The sequence below is a fragment of the Choloepus didactylus genome, chromosome 4, assembly GCF_015220235.1.
Source record: "Choloepus didactylus isolate mChoDid1 chromosome 4, mChoDid1.pri, whole genome shotgun sequence".
NCBI classification, from domain to species: Eukaryota; Metazoa; Chordata; class Mammalia; order Pilosa; family Megalonychidae; genus Choloepus; species Choloepus didactylus.
This window is the reverse complement of record NC_051310.1, coordinates 155,513,097-155,533,030: the sequence shown is the minus strand read 5'-3', so window position 1 is coordinate 155,533,030 and position 19,934 is coordinate 155,513,097. Positions and strand designations below refer to the sequence as shown.

General features: G+C 39.0%; 1 gene segment (V, D, J or C); it reads right to left on the bottom strand.

Annotated features, from left to right (window-relative positions):
* Positions 1 to 12,110: 12,110 nt before the first annotated feature.
* Positions 12,111 to 12,644, bottom strand: LOC119532939. The segment is given in 2 exon segments: positions 12,111 to 12,406; positions 12,581 to 12,644. Coding segments are annotated over 2 exon segments (360 nt in total).
* Between the last annotated feature and the right edge of the window lie 7,290 nt (positions 12,645 to 19,934).

The window sequence follows — 19,934 nt, the reverse complement described above, 5'->3', positions numbered from 1 at the left end:
AAGAAACATTGTTCCTTGTGATTTATGCATAATTTGACATTTGTGTTATTAGGCTGAAACATGCAGAAGAGTAACTTTCTGAATGGCCTCCTGACTCGATTTTAAATCTCTTGGCCATAGTGACTCCATTTTGTTTTATCTATTTTCTCAATTCATACCACCAACACTTTTCTGATGGAGCATTTCTGGAATTTGATCTACATCATCAACTTAAATCACAGTCTCATGCCTCAAGGTGCCCACAGATTGGCAGAGTAGAGTGAGTAAGGCTGTGCACCCTGAAGCAGACTGCTGGGTGTCAACTTGCCAATTAATAGTTTTGTGATCTTGAGTGAGATACTTCTCTTGTGCCTTGGTTTCTTTGTCTGATAATAATAGCACTCAAAGAGTTATAAGGATTAAATGAGTTCATACATGTACAATGTTTGGACTCACTTCTGGTACATAGAGGTCAAATATAGCTCCTTTCACCTCTTGATGACTAGTGCTTGTCACAGTAACTGGCATATTAGAACTCAATAACCATTTTTTGAATCAACAGTTTCTGTAACTTTAAATTGTAATTTAGTTTTAATGAGTGACATGTCCTGGAACCACACCACCCCTTATGAAGGGACATGAAGTCCTCGGGAGAATGGTTTTTACTGTAACCCAAGGGTTTGTGTTCAGCTTGCCCTACAGCCCCCACCACTGTGTCTCTCACAGCACAGAAGTACAAAGCAGAGTCACTCCCAAGGACAGATGATTTCTTCAGGTGGAAGGAGTTTTGGCTCTTATTAAATTCAGCCTCAAAACCATAGCTTCCTTTAACCAGGTGGTTTCCTGTGATGTATTTCAGAAGGAGCTGGAGGCCTTGGTTGGGATAGTGGACATACCAAAAGAGATAAGGGTTCCCAGAAAGTGAATAGGTACACTTCACAGTCAGCAAATCCCCTTCAGTGATAGTGATCTGCTCTTCTGGCTGAGTCACTGACTGAGCTCTTAGTACATCTGTAAAATTAATCCACACTGTATCAGTGAATCTGCTGAAGACAATGTAAGTAGACTATAAAGTAGAAAATGGGAAGAGGATATTACTCACTTAATGTGAAGAGAATCATAAGCATCAAGATGAGTGCAGAGGCCATGGCTGAAGCTGAGCTAGCTGGGGTTTCCTTTCCAGCCCACCTCTGCTGGAGATGTGGTTCCAACTCAGAAACTGGGCTCTAAAAAAGGGACCAGCACTCCTGTGTCAGCACAGGGGTTTTAGAAACAGGCCAGAGAACTTGGTGACTTCCGGGAGCCTGTGTCTTCTCTCTGTTGAGCAATCTCTTGGTACAAGCTCCTCAAAGTTCTGTGGGGAACGATGTTCTCTTTTACCACGAATGAACCTCACACTGCACCGCCCCCTAGCACCCTCACACAGAACCAGGTAGCCTTATTACAGGCAGCCAGTGCTTTCTGATGTTATCACTTGGCCAGGACCTAGATGTTTGTTTACATATTCCATGAGGAACAAAGGGGAGAAATTTGGTGTTTAGGGACATGGAACAGGATTTTTCGATCAAAGTAGAAATGATAAGTGCTGTGTGGGTCAAGCTTTAAATGTCTTATGTTTTTTAAAAATAATATACAGACAGAAAGAAGGACATGGAAATTTTTAATAGGATGGGAAAAGGAAGGGAAATTGTGGCTATGTGTGAAGAGGGAGAGAAAATTTTACCTGAGAAATAAAAAGTGAGACAGGAGAAAATAAAAAGGCAAGAGAAGAGAAAATAAGAAAGAATGAGAATCTGTTCTCTTTGGAAATAATTCAGAGCTGGTTTCTGTGTCAACTTCTTTGACCAAAAAATAACTCAAACACATTTTTCTCTAGATTGGGCCCATTGGAATTCCTACCCATAATGGTCTTTAGCTAAGATTCTTCCAAGAAGAAATTTAAACCTTCTCTTCAAACATTTTTAAAAAGAGTAAAGAAAGGGATTGTAAACAAACACCTGCTAGCATATTTGTCCTAATAAGCAGTAAATTATAAAGAAAAAAACCTGCAAAGGGGTTGCAAAACAAAGATTTTCTCATATGCAGAGGTTCCTTAAAGCAGAGTTCAAATGAAGTATATATTGAGTAAAAATATATGGCAAACTAAGCTTGCAATATTTCTATAATGCTAAGAGGTTCATTTTAAAGGGAGGGGGGATTCAAGTTTTGTGCTAACAAATACCACAATAGCAGCAGAAAGATTACTCAATAGACTGAAAATTAAAGAAAACAGACCAGTGTCACCATAAAGAAGCCAGCCCTCTGATTTGCCTTATTTTCCCTTTAAATAGCATTCAAATAAACAATATATTTTGGATGGAGATAGAAAAATTTGTTTACTTATAATCAAAAATGGACTTCAGTGTAGGGAAGAAAGGATCCTAGACTATAAATACACTGGCCACTCCCTCCTACCAGTGCCTCCAAATGGGCCAAACCTAACCAGAAGCAAAAGGACAAGGGAGGCCACTTGATGCAATGAGTAGAAGTCAACATCCTGAGCACAGAGCAGGATGCCTGTGAGTAGAGTCAACTGGAGAGGAAAACAGAAAGCATCCAGCCCCTCCCAACACTTAAGTTTACTGCTACCCTACCATTCAGGCAAAAATACAGTTCTAAATGTACATATGGGCAAATCCATACTGCATGTTGATCAGTGTAGAGGGGCAAATGGAACAAGTCAAATTAAAGCAGTCCAGTATAGAGTTTAGTGCCCTGATTAAATTTCCAGGTGATTACCCAATCTCTGCTTCCTTAATTTCTACAAATGCAGTATACACATTATGTGTAGATAATGTAAGTGGCCCAAATATTGTTTGCCTTCAACCATTTAATAATACCAAGAGCCACAACTGAACTAATATTTTTAGGAGGCTGATATTTTTAAATTTTGTGCTAGAAATGACTGATTGTTTAGTAGTTCTTCTCAAAGGATTCTTATGGGAGGAACTGACTGTATTTATGATTAAGAATGTTCAGCAACAGAAGGAGGGAAGTTTTACTCTGATTTTACAACATGGTTAGAACTTATGGACATCAGTTTGCATTGGCAGAAAGGACACAGAACCCTTATTCTTCTCCTTGTCATCAGCACTGCAAAATAGAAAGTTCCGTTTTCACGGTTGTTCACAGTTAAGGAACTGCTCCTTAAATTTGGGAAGCTAGGGAAGGAGAAAGGGATCACTACATAACATCCTGCACATAAGTTGCACCAGCAGCACCCAAAGGATTCCTAGGGCATGGACTGAGCTTTTAGAATTGAACATCACAGCCTCAGTGGCTATTCTGCTTACGTGCTCTGGTGCATAAGAGAAGTGAGGAGATTGTTTATCAAACGCCTACTTGTGAACATATATTGAGCCCTTCACATTCATTGTCACATTTATTCCTCCTAACTTTCCACATTTTATAGATGAGAACACTGAAATTCAGGAAAATTAGGTAAATTACTCCAGTCACATCTAAATAAATAGAAGAACCAAGATTTTAACCCATATTTGTCTGACTTCAAAGGCATTATTTCCACTAAATCACAATTGAGAATATCAATTTTGACCATTTGCTATTTATAAACTTTATAAAATTGTAAAGGAGCCCCATTCTCATAATAAAATTGTACAATCATAGATTGAATGAGTTAAATAGAGATTTAGAGATCATCTTGTACCAAATGCATGAACCCACATGTATGTGCCACTTAACCAGAACAGCCCTGGAAAATTACTTCTAAACCACCAATAATACTCAATGATCATTCACCTTCTCTAGCATCCCCTGCTCACTTCTATGCTAGTTCAGTATCATGTGCAGATAATCTGGTGAAAATGTGAAGCTTTTTCAGTCTGACTTTCCAGTGTGCCTCTCTTATCAAATTGCCATATGTTCTAAGTATTCTGTCCAACTCCCCAAGTCCTATTGGAAAAATCAAGTTCACAGAAAATTGACATGAAATCTTTCCCCAAAGCATTGTAAACTGAGTACAGTGCTATTTGGAGATCAGTCAACAGTGAAATGTGAGGGCCAATGGGAAAATATTCCCAAAATGCTGCAGATGGAGGTCTCTGGTCTCCTCAGGAGTTCCTGCCCTATATGAGGTACCTGTGTTCACTCCTCCTTATTTGACTTCCCTGAGATATGCATATCACAACGCAAGGTCAGTAAAGATGTGGCCCAGGGCAGTGTCAAGGAGCTTCAACCTGAAAATCCAGATACATCCCTAAAGCTGCCTACTGCCTCTCTCATGAAACAAAACAGCAGAACTTGGTGAATGTCACTGACTGTCCAGGAAACAACAAGAAATGGCTCATGCAAAATAACGAAAGAGGCGGGGCAAGATGGCGGAGTGGTGAGGAGCAGAATTTCGTCTCTCCCCTAGAGCAGCTGGCAGTTACCCAAGAACTATCTGAAACAGTGTTTTCGGGGTCTCCAGTAACCAGTCACACATTGGACACAAGTTTGGAATTGGAGGAAAAGCTGAGATCGCTGCGAACATTGTAAGTTCCCCAGACCAGGGGTCTGGCGCCCCTCCCCACCCGGACCTCACAGACTGTCTTGCTGCCGGCTCCCTGAAAGGGGGGGGGGGGGGGACCAAAAAACAGCAATCTGCCGATGGCAAGAAGGGAGGCTCAACCCAGCCTCAACTGCAGAATTAATTAACAAATTAATTAACTAACTTTGGGTGCTGGGGTGCTAAAGATGGGCTGGGCTCCGAGAAGTGGGGGCCCGTAAAAGCGGGCACCCATTCCCAGACTCCAAAAAAGCCATTTTTTTTTTCCCCTACATTTTGTCCCTTCAGGCTTCTCACTGATCCCTTATCTTTTTGCATTTCAATAGCCCCTGGCAGGGGTGGAACTGAAGCAGTTGGAGAGTAATTATCAGACAATAGCCCAAAGCATATCTTTAAATGCTCTATTCTGACACTGACAAAACTTCCAGGCTGGAGAAAGACTTTTAAAAGAGACTCTTTTTTTTTTTTTTTCTTTTTTCTTTTTCTTGATTTCTTTTCTACTTTTGTTTTTTTTTTAAATCTAAAAGTAATATATGTGGTTATTTTCTATCGGAAAGCCCAGGTTGAGGGACTAGGCTGGGCTTGGGGGAGACAGAGTACCCACAGTGTCTTTGAATTCCGTATTCACTACTGAAGGCCTCCACCCTCGTCTTTAATTGGCAACTCAGGCTGACCAAGGAATCTACCTGGAGAGGCCCCAAAGAGGAGAAGGGAGAAGGGAATAGTGCCCCTGAGAGACAACTGGAGTTCTAAGGATTGGGAGAGTAGAGGGAGGCCCAGCTCAACTGGCAGTCCTCCTTCTGGGAATTCAGACCCCAGGGGCTGGAATTCAGATTCCAGCTTCAGTCAGCCACGCCCCTAACAGGATTAGAGTCACCAGGAGAACTGAAGGCTCCATACCTCCTTACACTGGTGAGGGAGCTGCGGGCTGGCCAGCACCACCTGCTGGACAGGAGAGGAAAAGCACCAATTCTAAAGGCCTCATAGGAGGGTCTCATTCTCAGGAAAACTCCATACCCTCCCAATGAGACCTGGGCTTCACTAGACTGGGAAAATCTGACTAGGGTCGACCATATCTGAGGCGACCCACTCACAAAAAGGTTACATAGAGGCAGAGCAAGAAACAGAAAAAACAAGAGGGGAACAATTCTGATCAACTAAATAGAACCTAAGTTAGAGGTCTAGAATAAGTTGAACTGAATAACAGGCCAGAGAACAAAGCCAACCAACAAGAAAACCACTAGGTAAAAGACAGAAAACAAGTTCCAAAATAAACTAATCAAGAAAATCAGATGCCTAGACAACTTAAGATAACAAGCCATACCAGGAAACATGAAAACATGGACCAGCCAAAGGAACAAACTAATAGCTCAGCTGAGACACAGGAGTGGAGGCAACTAATGATAAATAAATTTGATGAAATGAAGGAAGATATAGCAAAAGAGCTGAAGGATATAAAGAAGACACTGGCTGACCATAAAGAAGAATTCATAAACTTAAAAAAACAAATAGCAGAACTCATGGGAATGAAGGCCACAATGGAGGAGATGAAAAACACAATGGAGGGACACAACAGTAGATTTGAACAGGCAGAAGAAAGGATCAGTGAACTGGAAGACAGGTCATTTGAATTCATACACACAAAAGAACAGATGGTGAAAAAAATGGAAAAATATGAGCAGGGTCTTAGGGAGCTGAGTGACAACATGAAACACACAAATATACGTGTTATGGGTATCCCAGAAGGAGAAGAGAGGGGAAAGGGGGCAGAAAGAGTAATAGAAGACATATTCACTGAAAATTTCCCAACTCTTATAAAAGACAGAAAATTAGAGATTCAAGAAGTACAACGTACCCCAAATAGAATAGATCCCAGTAGACCTACTCCAAGACGCTTACTGGTCAGATTGTCCAATATCAAAGACAAAGAGAGGATTCTGAAAGCAGCAAGAGAAAAGCAATCCATCACATACAAGGGAAGGTCAATAAGACTATGTACGGATTTCTCTGCAGAAACTATGGAGGCAAGAAGACAGTGGCATGATATATTTAAGATACTGAAAGAGAAAAACTGCCAACCAAGAATTCTATATCCAGCAAAACTTTCCTTCAAAAATGAGGGAGAGATTAAAACATTTTCAGACAAACAGACACAGAGAGTTTGTGAATAAGAGACCAGCACTACAAGAAATACTAAAGGGAGTGCTACAGGCTGATAGGAAAAGACAGGAGAGAGAGAGTTGGAGAAGAGTGCAGAAATGAAGATTATCAGGAAAGGTAAAAGGAGAGGAAAAAATAAGATATGACATATAAATTCCAAAAAACAAAATGGTAGTAGAAAGTACTGCCCTTACAGTAATAACACTAAATGTCAATGGATTAAACTCCCCAATAAAAAGACACAGACTGGCAGAATGGATTAAAAAACAGGACCCATCTATATGCTGTCTACAAGAAACTCACTTTAGACACAAGGACAAACATAGACTGAAAGTGAAAGGTTGGAAAAAGATATTTCATGCAAACAACAACCAGAAAAAAGCAGGAGTAGCTATATTAATATCAGACAAGTTAGACTTCAAAAGCAAAACAATTAAAAGAGACAAAGAAGGACACTATATATTAATAAAAGGGTCAATTCATCAAGAAAACATAACAGTCATAAATATTTATGCATCAAACCAGAATGCCCCAAAATTCATGTGGCAAACACTGCGATCACTGAAAGGAGAAATAGATACCTCTACAATAATAGTCGGAGACTTCAATACACCACTCTCATCAATGGATAGAACATCTAGACAGAGGATCACTAAAGAAACAGAGATGTTGAATTGTATGATAAATGAACTAGACTTGACAGACATTTATAGAACACTACATCCAACAACAGCAGGATACACGTTTTTCTCAAGTGCTCATGGAACATTCTCTAGGATAGACCACATGTTGGGTCACAAAGCAAGTCTCAACAAATTTAAAAATATTGATATTATACAAAACACTTTCTCAGACCACAATGGAATGAAGTTGGAAATAAATAAAAGGCAGAAGGTCATAAAATTCACAAACATATGGAGGCTAAACAAAATAACGAGAAAACCCTTTGCAAACATCAGACTCTGAAATGTAGATTTTATTCTTTGTAGAAGCATCATAGAAAAATCAACACCAAATAAATTCATTGGAAAAAGGAGGAAAATCAGTGTATTTTATATGAAACTTTAACAAAGAATACAGTCCAACTAAGCAAATCACACTTTTTCACATGAACTGGGAAACTCTCAGAAAGAAAGGGGAAATCTGTGGTTTGACCTTCTGCTTTCCAACCTCCAAATAAAGGAGACCATGAATCAATGGGTTTTCCATATCTCAGTGGACTAAAGAGATTTGTCTAGATTTTCTGGGTTTAATATTTTATCCTTCCCTCATGCTGGCTCAGTTTTTTCAGTATTTCCTTGTAGCTTAAAAATAAGTCAAGGCACATGTGAGGTGATTTGTTGAGTTCTAGGATGGATAACCGGATAACCTGGGTTGCCTTTTAAAAGTTTACCTCCTGAGATTCATGTTACTTTTTAGTTTAGTGTATCTCTGTTTTAGAGAGAACTCAAAGGTTAGATTTTTTGTTTGATTTGTTTTGTTTTGTTTTGGTTTAATAAGCTAGGAACAAAGAGGAAAATCCTGTGACTGGCAAACCATAGGTTTCCACTAAATATTTGTCAAGTGATTGCAGTTTCAAAGAATACACAGAGCTAGCAGAGTCCATATAATGAGAGGCCATTTTACTTGCTGGACCCTGACCCCAAGCAATGGAGTAAGAGATCTGTTGCCCTTCATTCATGATAAATGAATTGCCTTTCACAAGGCCCCTCTTTCAAGGGTTTACTGAGGAATTGCCTTAAATCCCTGCAAGTAAGTGATCCTCACAAATTATCTGACAACTTTCTTGTGCCAGATCTATTTGCAGTGAGAAATAAACAGAAGCACAAAACATAGTCCTTGTCCTTTAGAAACTTACAAACCATTTGGGTAGAAGCGACACTTACTTAGTGGGAAATACCATAAATAATCTAATGCAAAATGTGTTAGAACTGTAGCAATGGAAAAATCATTAGGGAAATTTCATCCATGCCACTCATTTTCCAAATGCACAAAGAAAGGATCTCACAAAGCTTAATGAATTTGGCCAACTAAATAAAGGCAGCTTCAGTCTAATTCATCCTGTAGTAGGATGTGCTATAGAAGATGATCCCCTGGAGGGCAAGAAGAAAGCTATAATAATTAGTATGTATCTCATCCTTTTCTCATTTACACTTTTTTTCACATACATGATCATAATCTATAAGTATATAAATATGCATTTGTTGAGGGAGTAACCTATTTCACTGATAGGGGTACATCAATCAAAAACTTTAGGGACCCTTGTACTATAGGAGCACAGAAGGGAGAGAGCCCTCAGCAGAGGCAGTTATGGGGTTTGAGCTGAGCTCTGAGTAGAGGGAGGGAGAGGGCATTTCAGGTAGGGAAAATAATCTGATGCAAGTCATACGGGAAGAAATACCAACAGGTCTGCAGGGTTAGAGAGTAAACTTTTTGTGTTACCCAAAGGGAACATGGGATGTAGTGGCAGAAAGTAAAGCAGAAAAGTTACATTGGGTCCATGATGTGACAGCTTTTCTGAGCCATTTATGTATTTGTGTTTTTTTTTCTTTTTTTCTCTGTAAAATGGCAAAGCCTTGAAGAATGTTATGCATGGAAATAATAAAATCTCAGATATATTTTGGGATAAATAATCTGGTAGAAGATATGGGATGGAAGGAGGAAAGGAGGGCTATAAGAAGATCATCTTTGGAGAAAAATTAATTAAAGACTAGAACAATGATCAAGGAAAAAAATGTTACAAATGAATTTGTAGGTGTTCAGGTATATTTTAAATCTCCTATTTTATTGTTGAGATATTCAAAATGAGTCCAAAGGGGACACTATTCATTCATGAGAGATCTATTGTCAGCTTCTTTCCCTTATGCAGTTTAGGAAGTTTTCTCTCTTTTACCAAAATCATCATCATTTCCATTATTTCCAAGAAAGCAAAGTATTAAATCTTTTGTAAGTGGTATGGCTTTCAACCCACAAAATTGTACATTCAAGAAGGGTAACTTAATTTTTCCATGACTCAATTTAATTTCAATTTTAACTCCTATTCCACCAGGTGTCAAAATCTGAATGTCAGTCAAAAGAGGGCTCTCTTATCTTTTCCTAAGATTGTGTCTAATTTTTAGGGAACTCGTATAGTTCCAAGGCATTATAGAGAAAGGAAATGTAATCTGGACCTCGGAACCATTTTCCAAGCACACAAGCATCTGCTAAGATGTTTTCATTCACATCTGACTTTCAATCTGTCCACACATTTTTAATGCAATTTGATTGAGATATATTCACATATGATACAATCCATCCAAAGTATACAATCAATGGCTCACAGTGTCGCATACAGTTGTGCATTCATTGCTACCAATTTTAGAACATTTTCGTTTCTCCAAAATAAAGAAAGATAAAAAAAAGAACACCCGAAACATCCCATAACCCATTAAGAGTGTCCCTTTCTGCACAATGCTATGTGTATTGTAGGTACTCAATAAATAATGAATAAGTGAGTGGCCCTCACTGCATCCAGCAATGAAAGAAACAGAAAATTCCCTTAGATCATACTAGGAAGTTCTCTGTGTGTATTAAAAAACCTATCTTTTACACTGTTGTTTTGGTTCTATAGTTAAAACTGTTAACAACTAGTCTTCTGTGCCAATTTGAATGTATTGTGTCCCCCAAATGCCATTACCTTTGATGTAGTCTTGTGGGGCAGACGTTTTGGTGCTGATTAGATTTGCTTGGAATGTGCCCCACCCAGCTGTGGGTGATGACTCTGATGAGATATTCCCATGGAGGCATGGCCCCACCCATTCAGGGTGGGCCTTGATCAGTGGAGCCATATAAATGAGCTGACTCAAAGAGAAGGAACTCAGTGCAGCTGTGAGTGACGTTTTGAAGGGGAGCAAGCTTGCTAGAGAGGAACGTCCTGGGAGAAAGCCATTTTGAAACCAGAACTTTGGAGCAGACACCAGCCACGTGCCTTCCCAGCTAACAGAGGTTTTCTGCGCACCATTGGCCATCCTCCAGTGAAGGTACCCGATTACTGATGTGTTACCTTGGACACTTTATGGCCTTAAGACTGTAACTGTGTAGCCAAATAAACCCCCTTTTATAAAAGCCTATCCATCTCTGGTGTTTGGCATTCCACAGCATTAGCAAACTAGTACATCTTCCTACCACATTTATTCCACATCACATGGAGAAGAGAAAAGGCGTTGTCAGCCAAAGGAGAAAGTGGAAAAAGAATGAAATGATTGAAGGGGAAAATGTAGCTGGTGGGAGAGGAATTACATAACATGAGAATGAAAGAAGAGAGCAGCAGTGTATCTCTATCTCAAAGGTATAGCATTGGCACTCTGGGGATCATGTCCTGAAACCCTTTTCTATTACTATGATTACTGTAATTCTAAATGAAAGGAAGTGGATAAAAATAGTTAAAGCCTCAAGATCTGGGATCAGACAGATCTGAGTTGAATCCCAGTTCAAACATGGCTGAACAGCAGGATTACCACAAAGCCCTTTATGGAAAATACAAGTTCTGGACCTCACCCCTGCAAACCTTGATTCAGTTGATTTGCAAAACAGCCAAAGAATCTATTTTTCACAAAACTCCAGGAACTTCTGATAATCAGATTTAGGACCCACTGGTCTACTCTAAGGCATTGGTCTCTAAAGTGGAAAGGACACATATGGGATAGGAAAACCAAGATAATTTAATAAGGGTATGGGAAGAACATATTACAACTTCCATTTGTATTTATTTTTTGTGCATGTGTTTACTTTTAAATTCAAAATTAGAAAGGAAATGAAGTTTTACTAATATTTCATATATTGATTGACAATGATACCCTGACTTGGATCTGTGTGTCAGATTATAAGCAAAGAAGGATTTATGTTCCGAATGTAAGGCTGTTGATAGCAGCCACTCATTCATTCATTCCCTCGGAGTTTTTTATTATATTGTCCAATGTTAATTAAACTGTCCTTTACAAAATGGACAGATGTCTTTAAAATATCCCTGCAACACGACTGAAACTAGAATATTTCAAATACAAGCACAGAGAGCACTAATAAAATGGCACAGCTGACACACCTGTTAATACTATTACCAGTTCATCATCAGCCATATTATGAGGAAAAGCAGAAATATTCTTATCAGATCTGAAAATAAATGTGTCAAAAGTATTTCACTTATAAGGAAGATGGTCTGAAACATGGATTTATAAGCACAAGTATTGACAATTAATTGCACCCTAAGAGCATATTTTCCTTAAAAAATTGGCTAATATATAGTGTGACTAGGCTCAAATTATTTTTTCTGATAGCAGTGCCAAATGAAAAGGCTTGAGGAATGCTGAACTAGGAGTGAAAGCAGTTATTCCTCATCTCCTTTCTGCCTCCTGCAAGGGCTGTGATTTCTCCCTTTCTGCTCAGCTCTTCATGGTTTCCCTGCCTCTGTGTCCCTCACAGCACAGTAATACACAGCAGTGTCTGCCACCTGCACCTGGAGGATGAGTAGGGACGAGGAGTATCGTTCATAAGTCATGTTGTATCGTCCCTGCTGAGAAGGCCTTGAGCCCTTAACAAGCAGTCGTGGCGCATATCCAGGAAAGTGGCCGTACCAGAAGAAGTCATAAGCATTGGACACAGAGTGATTACAGGAGATTTCCACTACAGCCCCCTCAGAAGATGCCGCAGCAGGACGCTGAGACACTTGCTCCTTGCTCCCTGCAACTGGAGGAAACAAATAAGGAACATTGTGATTTTTATGCTGCTATCTGGGTTGCTGATAGCCCCTTAGGTACAGTGAGTATCAATAAATCTGGCTTTTTAATTTTTAAAAAATGTCCAAATTTAAAACAATGAAATGCCCTCTTTCAAGACTGGATGGCAAAGGAGCTTACTCACCCTTCCAAAGGGAGCCAAGGAGGAGCCCCAGCCACACAGCAGCCAGAGCACCCTGCATGGACATGGACAAAGGACAGCTGGTCTCCAGCCTCAGCTGTAAATGAAGCTCAGCAGAAAGCTGACTTGAGACCAAAGACAGTGTCTCCCTGGTTTGCATTTTTTCTCTGGGTCAGTGACATCATCAGCCCTAATCTGTGACTTTTGGAAGAATGACTACGGTTGTGAGGCTGCTTAACAATTAACTCCAACAGTGCTTTGTTCTGAGAAGGTAGACTTAAAAGGGAATGCACTCCTTCAGAGGTCACCACTGTTATGCAAAATCTAGGCATCCAGCAACTTTATTGCCTTCCCCAAGGCTGTTAAAAGGAATCACACAATTGACAGGACTGCTTCATCATTCAAATTAAATTAATATATTTACCCAGGCATTAAGCTAAGCTTCATGCATGTTGTATGATGTCATACTGATGTGTTAAAAATAATGAACATGGTCTCTTAGCAAGTGTGGTGGATAAGAGATGGATATTTCTAAGGCACAAAAATTATTATGTAAACCTATTTGTCAAAATTTGACACCTTGCATCCAACGTGATCTCTGAAACAAGCATGGAGAGAAAATCTCAGTTGCACTTTCCTGTAACCAAAAGAAACTGGGTCAAGGAAAAGCTGCATTTAGAGATCATCTCTTTTGGATGATATCTCTTCTCATTTTACAGCCTACAGCTGTCCCTTTTTTATTAATACAGGGCTTACTGCAAATCCTGCCCTCAGACTTTTACTGTTTTGTACAGATTTTTTGGAAGTTTACTTGAAAGTCAATGAACACGGTTTGTGGCAATGCAGTTTACCCAGCAGAGTTTTTTGTTTTGTTTTGTTTTGCATCAACCCCACCTAGTGGACCACATGGGAACTGTAGAAAATCATTTCCCTGTGCAACCTCCATGACAATCTCCATAACTTCTCACATCCTCAGGAAATTTCATGCCCTGTACTTTTGCTCAAATTCCTCATCCTTACTCAATTTACGTAGGGATATAAAGGCTATCCAAAGGAAATACCACTTTCTTAGAAAGACTTTTGGTGAATAATTTTTGGGGACTTATGACCAAAAGATTTTCTACATTCATGTGAGTGGTTAAACACATACTTCCACAGAGTGGCAGACTTCTTGCTCCCATCTTAAGATGGATTGCTTTCTGCATTTCATTTCCTTTCTTTTGTAGCTTTCCAGCCCAGGTAAATTAGTTTCTTCCCTCTTCTTTTCCTCTTACTGAGAGTTTCCTTAATAATAGCAAGACAATTTGTTCAGGCCCAAACAAATCTTCTTATTCATATTTAGGATCCCAAAGAGATCCCAAAGAAAATCTAGAGTTATAATATGAAGATAGAAAAATCTAAAGGAAGAAGGCCTATACATGCTGAGTGAAAGGAATAATATCATTGCTGTGAGGAATTTGAGGCAGCAGCCAGCCAAAATCCTTTTTAATAGATTGAACAGACATTGTGAAAGATCTATATGCAGCTTATCTGAAACTTAAATATAATAACAAGATAAAATACTAATCCATTTGAATTCTTCCAAAGAAAACTTCATTTATTCAGGATAGTGATTAAAGTAAAAAATAAGTCCATGTAGGTTTCAGAGGGGAAATAATTTTCTTATTATCTGGTAAGGGGGTGTCCAGGGGTTAATGAGATGGGGAGAGAATGAAATGGAAAAAGAGAGAGAGTGATATCTCTCAGATAGCAAAAAAACATGTGCTTACAATGTGACCTGTTAGAAACAAGCATTAGACCTTTAAAATGCTCACCCAGTTGTGGAGGAGAAAAGAATTTATTCACGATCTTGCAAGAACAGATGCACAGCCAGAAACGTGGCAGGTGTACCAAAAAAAAGAACATGGCAATAGTCATCTCCTACATCTAATATGCCCATCCCTCCTCTGTTTCCCCATTGGCTGAGTACTCCAGAGGTTACAGCCTAACCGAGAGAACTAACTAGCCCGCCTTTGAGATTTTGAATTGTACAGCCTATCCGAGAGAGCTCATCCAGTTTAAATAACCCGCTGAGAGTTCCCGCCTTTCACTACAGCTAGCACCAACTCTGGGCTTACATCAGGGGCTCTCTCCTTCCCTTTAACCATGGGGCCCATTTGAGCCAGTCTTGTATAGTCATTTTCCCTGCTCCACATTGCCGTTATGTGAAAGCTAGACTTAAACCTTTCTTACATGACCTTACCTGTAAATTCATCAAATTCTTCAAATAGATTTTTACAAAGTCTATTAAAAGTATTATTTGTTACTATAATTGGATTTTTGGTGCAAAATGATGGAGAGACTGTGATCTGTGATCTGGGTTCATTGAGGCAAAATAGGGCAGCATGAATGACATCAGTGGGAATGGCAGAGTAGTGGCCAACAAAAGACTTGCAATAATCCAAGTAACACTTATTCATTAAAAATTGCTGAATCTCCATAAGAACTTTGAGTTTCATGATATTTTAACTTGCAGTAGCAATGAAAACAAATAGTACTACAATAATGGCAAAAAAAACCAGCAGCCTGGCAGCCACTAGAAGGGGCAAACAGCTTTGGACCTCTCCAAAAATACAATTTTCAGACAATTGTGATTATTTTCTCTGTCTAGACATTCATTGCAAACCTTTATTTAAAGAACTTGTCTTTATTTAACTTGACTCAGAGTCCACTCACTATGAACAACTGTCTCCCCAGGGGTGTTTGTTGAAAACAATCAGCACCAATTGTATGATATCACAGCTGCCTGGGGAGGGAATAACAGTTGGGGCAAAAAGAAGCTGCCCAAAAATCGTAAAAGGAAAAGTTGGGGCATTACATATACACAGAGGGCTTTGAAAACCTTTGACATTTTCTTCCAAATCTAGATGGCCACACACAAGCATAGAAGGGCTGTGTACATACTGAAGACAGCCAAGGAGAGACCTGAGAAGGCCCTAAGATTTCACCAAGGAAGGACCTTGGGGTTCTATGGAAGCCAGAATTAAAGGCTTTATAGAGTTCTTCTGATTTCTTATATAGTCCCTGACATTTGTTCTGTTTGTAATTTTTCACAAGATTTTTCTCTTTTTTTCCCTTCTTGTTAGCATATGATTTGCTGAAAAATCAGATTATCAGTTCAGAACAAAAAATTTAAAGAGAATTTAAAAGGCAGTGTCTTCTCTTTTTAAGGGGAAATGGGGTATTCGGATTTCTGTTACTGTCAAATGTTTTGTGGCTATGGAGATCAGTTCATTTTTCATCCCATTCATGTTCTTTTGAAATAAGATACTTTTGGGGTCAAGTCATTTTAGGTTTTGTTTTGTTTTAAATAACATGTATTTTGTATTCCCTTTCCCTATAATTACCAATTCACAATCATAATGTGAAGAATAAAAGCCTGATGTATTGTACTTCAAATGCTTCCCTGATGTACAGAATCTCCTTGTAAATAAATAATTGCATTGTATATGTCTTCCTATCAATTTTAATTATTAAAATATTTTAGAATTTAAAAAAAATTTTTTTTTTAAATAAGTAAAGGCTAACACAAAGTTGTCAATTCCCTGACTGAGTGTTGAGGGAATGGCAAAACAGGTAAACAAAACCTCTCAGCAAAAGGTGGGAAACATATTGGTTCCAGGCAAGTAAGGGAATCTCTGCCCAATCATTAGCTGACCACTAAACTAAACAAGCAGAGAATTTAGTGATCATACAGAATGAAGAATATAGATGTTGCAGAATTAGTTTAAGAAAGTTACAAAACAAACCAACAGCAGCAACAACAACACAAACAACAGATCCTGGGAAGGAGGGAGAAGGAGATCTGATTTCCACTGTTGCTACATTGTGTTATTTAAGATTTCAAGTTTTCAACAGGTAGGATCCAAGTTGGCAGATTAGGAGAGAAAGAGCAAAATTCTCCGCCATGTAAAACATTAGAAAAAGACAGAAAGTGCTCCAGAATAGCAGTTCCAGGGTTCTACCAGCTGGGCAGGGGCTACTACACCCATAGTGACTGTGTACCTGAAGAAACCAAGAGACTGTGTTCAGAGACATGTGAGTGTTCCTTTGGTCCAGGAAGCTGCTGGGGAAATGGCAGCTGGAGTAGCAGTCTAGCACAGTGGGAACTAACCAAAAGGCTGTGTTTGGAGGCAGATTAGTGTAAGACAGGAAAAGACACCAGGGAAATGGCAGCCAGAGTTGCAAACTAACATGGAAGGGAAAAACCAAGAGACTGTATTCAGAGGTGAGTTAGGGGAAGACCCAAAAAGCTACCAGGGAACCGGCAGCTGGAGTTGCAGTTGAACATGGTAGGGAATACCTTCCATGCCCTGGGCACCCATTCAGTATTTGGTGTGGGTGATAACCCTTCACACACCCACAGCTAAGAACCTCTGAACTGGGGATGGGCCGATGAAGCAGGTGGATGATTGTGGAAGTGAGTAGTTTCCATGCCCAGAGCAGCCATCTTTCCAGCTGGCTGGAAAACACCCCTTTTCAGCACTGGCTGAGAGCTTCATTGAGGAAATTCAGGATCTGGCCAGCTTGTGACAGCACACACTCCTCCTCCAGAGAAGCCCATGGTGTGCATAGCCTAGAGGCAGGGGTGCCACACAGAAGTGCCAGAAATTCTACACCAGTCCCATAGACTTGTGGGCCTATGGCAGAGAGGGACTGTAGGAATTTGAGGTGAAGTGTTAGATGTGTTCTGCAGCCCCAGGGTATTCCTGCCACAGCCATGGGAACAGCTGGGAGTACTGGGTCTTAGAGTCATCTCTCTACCAATCTGCACAGAGCACACTACCCTCCCACAGGGCTGGTTGTCCTCACTGCACATGGAAAATTGGTGCACTGATTAGACCCCTACATGGTCTGGGCCCCAAGTCAGTGCTTAGACAAAGTTGGGGAGAACTGGCTTGAGGGTAAGAGGTGGCTTGGGAGAGCCATCTGCTGGTAGGTCACAGAAAGTACACTCCACCAAGCTGCAGCTCTGTCAAATTATAGATAATTGTTTGAATACATCTGCATATCCTAAAAGATCCCTATCAAGATAAGCAAATGCCAAGAGACCAAAAACAACAGAAAATTGTAAAACATATGAAGAAACCAAAAGATATGGATAACCCAAACACCCAAACTTAAAATCCAGAGGAGACACAGAGCTTCAAGAAATTAATCAAAGAAGTAATCACAAACACCAATACCACAGCTCAAGATATAAAGGACATCAAGAATACCCTAGAATAGCATAAAGAATAATTTGCAAGAGAAATTTTTAAAAAGAGGATCTTTTGGAAATAAAAGAAACTGCTGATCAAATTTAAAAGATTCTTGAAACACACAGCACCAGATAAGAAAAAATAAAGGAACAAATAAGTGAACTTGAAGAAAGTGTATTGGAAGGTAAAAGCACAAAAGAATGAAAAGTGAAGAAAACTGAAAAATTTGAAATGGATCTCAGACATATGATGGACAATATGAAGCACACAGATATAAGAATCATTGGTGTTCCAGAAGGGAAAGAGAAAGTTAAAGGACTAGGGAGAGTATTCAAAGACATTGTTGTGGAAAACTTCCCAACCCTTTCAAATGACATAAATATGCAAATCATAGATGCCCAATGAACTTCAAACAGAACAAATCCAAATAAACCCACTTGAAGACATATTCTGATCAGATTGTCAAGTGCTAAAGAGAAGGAGCAAGTTGTGAATGCAGGAGGAGAGAAGCAACTCACCACATACAAGGGAAACAACATAAGACTAAGTAGTGAATACACAGTGGCCATGATGGAGGTGAAAAGGCAGTAATATGACATACTTAAAATTCTGAAGGAGAAAAATTGCCAACCAAGAATTCTTTAGCCAGCAAAGCTCTCCTTCAAATGTGAGGGAGAGCTTAAAATCCTCACAGACAAACAAATGTTGAGAGAATTTGCTAACAAGAGATCTGCCCTACAAGAAATATTGAAGGAGCCCTACTTGCTGAGAAAAAAAGAAAGGAGAGAGAGTTCTGGAGAAGGGCACAGAACTGAAGAGAATTAGTAAGGGTACATTTAAGAAATAAAGAGAAAGAGGGGAAACTATATCTGACAAAAAAAGAACAAAGAATATGATGACTGATTCGACAACTGCCTTCACAGTAATAACATTGAATGTGAATGAATTAAACTCCCCAGTTAAATTGGCAGACTGGATTTAAAAATAAAAATCATCAAAATGTTGCTTACAAGAGACTGATCTTAGACCCAAAGACAGAAAGAAATTGAAAGTGAAAGGATGAAAAGAAATCCCATGCAAGCTACAGCCAAAAGAAACAGGAGGAGCAATATTAATCTCAGATACAATAGACTTTACGTGCAAGGATGTCATAAGAGACAAAGAAGGATGCTACATATTAATAAAAGGGAAAATTCAACAAGAAGAAATAATCATAAATGTCTTTGCACCCAATCAAGGTGCCCCAAAGTACATGAGACAAACATTGCAAAACCAAAGGAAGCAATAGATGTTTCCACAATAATTGTGGGAGGCTTCAACACATCACTATCTTCTATAGATAGATCAACCAGACAGATGAACAATAAGGAAATTAAAAACCTAAACATGGTGATAAATGAATTTGACTTAACAGAAATCTATAGAGCATTACATCCCAAATCATCAGGATACTTTCTTCTCTAGTGCTCATGGAACTTCCTCCAGAATAGACCATATGCTTGGTCATACAACAAGCCTCATTAAATTTTAAAACATTGAAATTATTCAAAGCACATTCTCTGATCACAATGTAATACACCTAAAAGTCAATAACCATCAAAGATTTAGAACATTCACAAATATCTGGAGTTTAAAAAACACACTCCCAAACAATCAGGGAGTAAGAAAGAAATGGCAAGAAAAAATGCTAAATATCTAGAGATGAATGAAAATAACAGCAAAATATATCAAAACTTGCAGGATATAGCAAAGGCAGTATTGAGGGAGAAATTTATAGCTCTAAAAGCATACATTAAAAAGGAAGAAAATCCAAAAATCAAACAACTAACGGAACAATTGAAGAAGCTAGAAAATGAACAGCAAACTAATCCTAAAACAAGTAGAACAAAAGAAATAACAAGGCTTAAAGCAGAAATAAATGACATAGAGAACAGAAAAAAACAATAGAGAGAATAAATAAAACCAAAAGTTGGTTCTTTTAGAAGATCAACAACATTGAAAAGCCCTTAGCTAGACTGACAAAGTCAAAAAGAGAGAAGACCCAAATAAAAAAAAAACAATAAATGAGACAGGGGATATTACTGTGGATCGTGAAGAAATTTAAAAAAACATAAGAG